Here is a 7,008-nt window from a genome sequence, read left to right as displayed (position 1 = left end):
AGCGCGTCCTGAAGTCCCTCCCGCCGTCCCGCGTCGCTTTAAGGCGGAGGCCTGGGAGGGGGCCGACCCCGCCCGCCGGCTGGGCGCGCGGCTCCAGACTTCGGCATTTCCTCCCCGCTAGCTGGCGCGGCCTCGCCTCCCCTCGGAAGAGGAAACTCCCGGGCCCGAGTAACGGGAACGAGCGCGGAGGAGAGCAGCGGGGGAGCCCGGTGTCAGGAGGGCTGCCCAGGGTAGGAGGCGGGCCGGGCGGGCCAGAAGCTGGCCGTGGGCAGCGCGCCGGGGCGCTGGGTGGGGAGGGCCGCCCGGCCAGACGCTGCGCGCTGCCGGCGCAGGGCGCGGCCCGGGGCTTGGGAGCCGAGGGCGGGCCGCAGCTGGAAAGAGAACTTGAGCTGGGAGAGGAGGCCGAGCTGGAAGGCGGCTTCCCCCAGCCCTGCGAGGGGGGAGCCGCCGCGAAGGCTAAGGAGACCGGGACAGCGGAGCTGTTGGGGTGCTGCGCGCATGCTGGGACGGGGGCACCGCCGGGGCTGGCGCCCGGCATGTCGGTACATTACACCCTCAACCTGCGCGTCTTCTGGCCGCTGGTGACCGGCCTGTGCACTGCCTTCGTGTGCCTATACCATGTCCTGCGAGGGAGTGGAGGCGCCCGGGCCGAGCCCCCCGACGGCGCGGACGGTGGCTTTCCGCTGCTCAAGATATCTGTCCTGCTCCTCCTCGGCTACATCCTCCTCCGCTGTCGCCACGCTGTCCGGCAGCGTTTCCTGCCCGGGTCTCCCCGCCTGGGGGGCCACTCCACCTTCTCTCCAAGACACTTCCAAGAGCCCAGCCTCGACATCTTGCTGGAGAGTTACTACGAGCATGAGGTGCGCCTGTCACCGCACGTGCTGGGCCACAGCAAGGCACACGTGAGCCGGATCGTGGGCGAACTGGTGCGGGCTGGCCGCGCTCGGGGGTCCCCAGGCCCTATTCCTGGGGGGACCCTGGCCTTGGCCTTCCGCGGAGACTTCATCCAGGTGGGCAGCGCCTATGAGCAGCATAAAATCCGCCGGCCAGACGCCTTCGACGTTCTGGTGCCGTTGCGCCTGCCGCCGCTGGTGGCGCTGGAACCGCGGAGCCTGGGCGCGCAGCCCGCTTGGGCCCCAGCCTTTCATGGCTGCTTCGTGTGCGCACTCAAGGCGCCGCCGGGGGCCTCTGGGGGTCACTGGCTCCGGGACTGCAAACCCTTCGCAGAGGGCTTCTGTGTGGACGTGCGCGGGCGGCGCCACCTCTCGGCCACCCTGGTGCTGCGCTGGTTCCAGTCGCATCTGCAGCGATCCCTGGCCACCGTGCGCTACAGCCTGGAGGAGCGCTGCCGGGTCACCCTGACTCCGGGTGGCCTGGAGCAACCTCCCACCCTGCACATCCTGCCCTGCCGCACCGATTATGGCTGCTGCAGACTTTCCATGGCCGTGCGGCTCATTCCCGCCGTCCATTTGAGTGATGGTGTCTTCCTCGTGGCTCCACCACCGCCATCCTCACCCGTTGGGCCCCTGTCGGAGCTCCCGGAAGGCCTGCGTGCAGATGCGCTTTGGGGCGTGAACACAGCCCGCCAGGAGCAGAAGCTGCTGGGCTGGCTGCAGGAACGGGCCCCTCCAGGTGCCTGCTACCTCAAGTGCCTGCAGTTGCTTAAAGCCCTCCGAGACCTGGGCGCCCGCGGGCTGGACCCAAGGGCTGCCACCCAGTGGGGACGCATTCTGTCCTCATACGTGCTCAAGACAGTGCTGCTGGCGGTGCTGCTGTACGAGAGGGCGCCGGAGCAAGGCTGGGATGAGGCTCACCTGGGCAAGCGCATGGACCAGTTAGTTCGGTTTCTTAGGGATTGTCTGTTGGGGCGCCAGACACTCTTCCACTGTGTCCTAGGCCCTGGCGGGGCAGCAGCTGAAGTGGGCCCACTGCCCAAGGTACTTCGTGAAGCCGCCCCAGTTGACCTCCTGGCTGCTTTCGATGGTCACGCCCGGGAACTCGTGGCTGCACGGTTGCTGTCCACATGGCGAAGGCTGCCCCAGCTTCTGCGGGCCTATGGGGGTCCCCGTTACCTTGCCAGGTGCTCTCCACCCCGGAGTCAGCGCCCCCAGCACACCCAGGGCTTCCCCAAAGATGAACCATAAACCCTAACAGTGCCCCTACCTGGCCTAATGCTCCTAAAGCCTCTCCCACCAGGTGAGGGTGGGGATGGCCATGAAGCCAGTTCAACTCCAGAAAGATGAGCTGCAGAAGGTGTTGGAAAATTCGGAGGATGACATTTGGTGGCTTAAATGACACCCTTGGGTCCACAATCCACTATTGTTATGGCAACTTCTTCACACCCACCAGAGTGTCCTAGGCAGGCTCCAGAAAAACATCCAACAGCGGCAGCTAAGAGTTGGTCCAAATGTTGGTTTGTGTGGAATGATTCTGTGGAAGGATCTGCAGATTTTAGGAAGGCCCAGTGAAGAAAGAGAGAACTAGCAGCAGGGAAAGTTCCCTCTGTTGGTTTTTGTGTCACAGATCTCTCTGGCCCTCAAATTTAAAGAAGTTATTATTATTATTTTTTGGCATGACTACTTGCTAGGTCTTGGGTTCCTGATTGATTGTTTAAAAAACATAAATATCTACACCTGGAATTGAAGTTCTAGTCTAGGGGCTACTGTTCTGAGGAACATAGTTTCCACTCTTCAAATGAATATTAATGTATTTTTTAAATGATGCAATCATTAGTGTTTGATGGGATTGTGAAGAAGTGAGTCACAGGTTGAGAGGCAGTCAAGAATTGATTAGAGAAACTTCCAGAGCAAATAGCACTTTATTTTGATCAATTCTTTTGTTTTGTGGTAATCGCTAGTGCCAAGTGTTGCATCTGAAAGGGAGACTAGCTACATTTACTATTAAGAAAGGTGCAGTCTTGAAAAGCTGGCTTGCTTTATTTATATCCCTCCAGGCACATGCCAGAATGTATACCAGTCATCACCCATTCATTGAGCCCATGCTGTGATCCAGGCAAAGTAGCATCAAAGTGGTGAGGGTGGAAAACATGTTGGGTCTCGAGAAAGATGTATTTTAGTCTTTGCTTATCAAGGAGTCTCACTGGAACTTGCTGCTGGCTGGAGACAAAAACCTTTTTTTAAGGCTTTTAAGCAAACTCCTTTGCATGAAATTTCTTTCGGAGTTTAATGAGGTAATGAAGAGGAAATGCCTACTGCAGTGCCTACCTTGTAGTTAGTGCTCTCGATGCTCAGTAATGGTTCGTGGTTGAAAGTTATTCTCCCATTGCCCAAGCTGCCTTTAAGTGGTCCTGAGGCGACTTTGAAGAGCGGTTGTCAGCACAGGTCTTGCAAAGCATTTCATTATGTATAGTTCAGTATCTGGGGTTCTGTGTTTGAAGATCCACGACTCCCTGGTCAATCAGCAGAGGAGAAATACAGAAGAGAGCCTGAGGAGATGGGTGGAGATGAAGGGAGATAGCTCTTGTCAGCTCCCCCCCCCCCCCCATCCTCCCCTTTGGGCAGAAATATCACCAGGTTGGGTGTGTCTTGCAACCAGGAGGAGCTCCTTCTGAAATACCTCTTTGTCCTCCCAAATTTCTAACAGCCCACAATTCCAAGTTTAAAATGGTCCATCCTATGCTCTCCTACTAGAAACTGCAGCCAGTCCCAGTGTTATACTTTGGCATTTTTTTTAAAAAAACAAAGACATGTACTCTCTTAGGCTCTTAAAGGGTGAAACTTGGAAGACAGAAATAGCCACCTGAATAGGGCCATTGTTTAATTCCTGAGTTATTTTGAGGGAACTCTAAACTTTCTTTAAGGGACCTAGTTGGCCACTGCAGGAAATCATTGTGAATAAATGATTTATAGGAAATCCTCATCAGAACTGCAGAGACTTCTTATATCCTTTGCAGCCTTGGACTGTAAGAGAAACAGTTGCAGATGTTCTGCTTTCTCTTTGAGGTAGTTTTGGGGAGAGTTCCCCTTGAAACCACAAAGGTCATTCCTAGCTTTTGAGGTCAGTGTTAGGTTATAAGGTACTGCATTTAGCAAAGGGATCAGTCTATCAACTTTCTGCAAAGATATAAACTGTCCAGTGTTCAGTTTCCCCTGTAGTCATTTAAGTCTACTGGAGTGGGGGACATTGAGGCTCTGGAGGGATTATAAAGCTTTAAAAGCTGAATTTTCCAAATATTTCTAGCTAAGTTGATAGGTTCCTTTTTTTATCTTAGTAGTGTTTTGAAGTTTAAGTCTGGTAACATACTGTTCTTGTAGTTTTTTGTTATTGTTGTTGTTTTTCTTCAGGTTAATTACCCAAAGCCTCATCCATCCTCAAGATTTTAAATTTTTATTATTTTTTTTAAATTAATGGGCATTGTGTTTGTTAATTTTTTTTAATATTAATGTTTTATTTAAATGCCATGCTGAGCAATTGTTCTCTGGACATGGTAACCAAAACTTAAGAGTTTTCGATCGATTTTGATCAATGTTTAGTAATCCCAAACATGTACTGTGTACAAATGAAATAATATGGCATATTAGCCAGGTGTGATGGTTGCCCAAGGCACTTAAATTAAGCTCAGTTCTGTATTTTATTAGGGCTCCGTCATGATCTTGATCAGAAAAGTACACATTTTTGGTGTATACCTGGTACTGGAGATTCATATTTGCAAATATTCTTATACAGGAAGGCTCAGAATTGCTCATGTTAAAAAAAAAATTAATTGTCCAGCCAGTGCCCAAAGAAAATGTTTGGAGAAAATGACTCAGCCATTTTGCCACGAGACACCCTTCAGTAACTCTACTGAGCAGTCTGGGAGCCATCCTAGAATGCTCCAGGGCTGAGAGTAGGAGGTGGGGTTTGCAAAATGAAACTGAAGTGAAAGAAGGGAGAATGTGAGTGAACCAAGAGAAATCTGAAGGACTCGGGAAGTAGGATCTAAGATGGAAGTGAAAGGAAGGAGAGATGGGGTGGAAATCATGAGGGTGGGAGAGAGGTTTGGGTTAGGAAACACATTTTTAGGTATGTGCTATATCAAAATCAGGGGTCACAAACTCAGCAGCCTGCAGAAGCAAGGTAGAGAAAGGGTGGGTGGGCAGTGGGGACCCCCTGTCTTAAGGGGAAACAGCCATTACTCGGCTCCATGCAGGGGAAAGGGGTAGAGAAGGGCTGGAAATCAGGATTTTTTTTAAAGTGAAATTTTCTGATTTTTAAACTAAGTCATTTTAAAATTTCCAAATTACCGTGTGGGCCAAACAAAACTTGGTTAAGTCTGCAGGCCACCAGTTTACGACCCCTGACTTATACAGTTAACCCCCCAAGTACGTATAAGGTTATATTTATTGTTATGGATATGATGTTGTTATACTTAGTTGGGGGAGTGATATCTCAGTATTCTTTATCTCTCAGAGCTAAGCTTTATTGTAGAAACAAACCAAAAATATTAACATGGCCACAGATGACACTTAACTCACAATTCCCAGAAGGACCCTCTCTCCTGGAGCTGTTCTTTGTAGCCAGATCCTCCAGCAAACCACGGGGCCGGTTCTTGGCATTTCCTTCCTGGTGAGTCCAGGCTAAACTCCTAGGCTGCGTTGGAGTTTGAAGATGAGTCATCAGGAAGGATTGCAGAATAACTTGTTTCTTTTTTATTTGCATTTTATTCTTATTTTAAAATTTATTATTATTATTATTGTTATTATTATTATTATTATTTTAGTAGTGTCCTTGCCTGTGCCTTAGCAAGGATAGCTGGTGGCCTTGAACACCAGAAAAGCAGTGGTGGGTCTTTGGACCAAGCTTCTTAGTTACGCTTGTTACCATTCCCACTGCCAAGAACACTGTCCTGATCAGATGTGTCTATCCCTTTCTGACTCAGTGGCTCCCACCAAAATTAGCATCCCGAAGGAATGAACCTAACAGCTTCCAGAGCGTCTCTTTTATCCTCGTGGAGTAAGTCACTTTTTCTCTAACATGTGGCTTTTGACCTTGATGCTGAAGGTTTAATTTTCCCCACCCACCCATGAAGAGGAAAAAATTGTTTCCCAGTGGTGGAAAAAATGAATCTCATTAACATTTCCAGCGTCCCTTGAGAGGGAAAGAAGTTCAGTGTTATCATGTGGCATTTGTTAATTTCTTTAAAATCTCATGTCTGTTACTAAGACACTACTATTTTTATATACCTACAAAGCACATGATTTGGTGGGGATAAAGCAAGTATAAATTGGGAGCAGGTGAAGATACATGTGATCATGTGTACAGAGAGAATAGACTAAAATGTGCAGCTAAATTATATGTAATCTGGTTTTTGAAGTATCAGATATTCAGGAATATTTTGAGCATCTTTTGCTTTAAAAAAAAAAGTGCCTTGATTTAGTCACTTGACTTTAAACATTCCTCTTATTTTATTGTGATTTTTAATGTGTGTTCTGACCCCAAACTGTGTATTATGATGCAGTGTGTCAGCTGCAGTCAGAGCATATGTTTTGTTCCAATAACAGAAACTAAAGAGTTAATAAATATGGTTCAGCTGCTACAGTTGTGTGATTAAAAGGCGTTTTAATCACACCAACTTTCTATGGCCCAAATAGCTGAGGCCTGCCATTTGTTTTCTATTTCATGTTGGAGTAAATTTGCACTTTTAACCACATGGATCGTTTGGGGGCCTTGTTCTTTTATACTTTGCTTTGTTAATAAAGGAACTTGTAGAAACCTCTGGACTGGACGTCAGATTTGGGGAGGGGTCTCCTGAAGCCTTACCTGCTCTCAGCGTCTGGGTGTATGGGAGGCTTTCCCATGCAGCAAAGCTGGGATTGTCGCTTGTACAGAACGGGCTCCGTCCACAGGTGGGAAAGGCCAGTTCATAGCTCTGCAGGCTTACAGGCTGGAGTCCTGCCTTCCAGTCTTCGTTTTCCTTGCCTAGAACCTTCTGCCCATGCCCCTCTTCTACCCTCCTCTCCCCCCACTTCCACACACACTCCTAAATGCAGTTCAAGTCTTGGCCTGTGG

At 49.6% G+C, this 7,008-nt stretch overlaps 1 protein-coding gene across 1 annotated transcript; it reads left to right on the top strand.

The window, feature by feature from the left end:
- Nucleotides 1-399: 399 nt before the first annotated feature.
- ITPRIPL2 (ITPRIP like 2) lies at nucleotides 400-6,705 on the top strand. The gene has a single exon (XM_079760822.1). The coding sequence runs from the start codon at nucleotides 537-539 to the stop codon at nucleotides 2,142-2,144; it is 1,608 nt and encodes a 535-aa protein (XP_079616948.1). The 5' UTR covers nucleotides 400-536; the 3' UTR covers nucleotides 2,145-6,705.
- The last annotated feature ends 303 nt before the right edge of the window (nucleotides 6,706-7,008 follow it).

This window comes from Cnephaeus nilssonii (assembly GCF_951640355.1).
Source record: "Cnephaeus nilssonii genome assembly, chromosome: 2".
In the NCBI taxonomy this organism is placed as follows: Eukaryota; Metazoa; Chordata; class Mammalia; order Chiroptera; family Vespertilionidae; genus Cnephaeus; species Cnephaeus nilssonii.
Note: the sequence above shows the minus strand (reverse complement) of the source record. Positions and strands in the feature narration are given on the sequence as shown.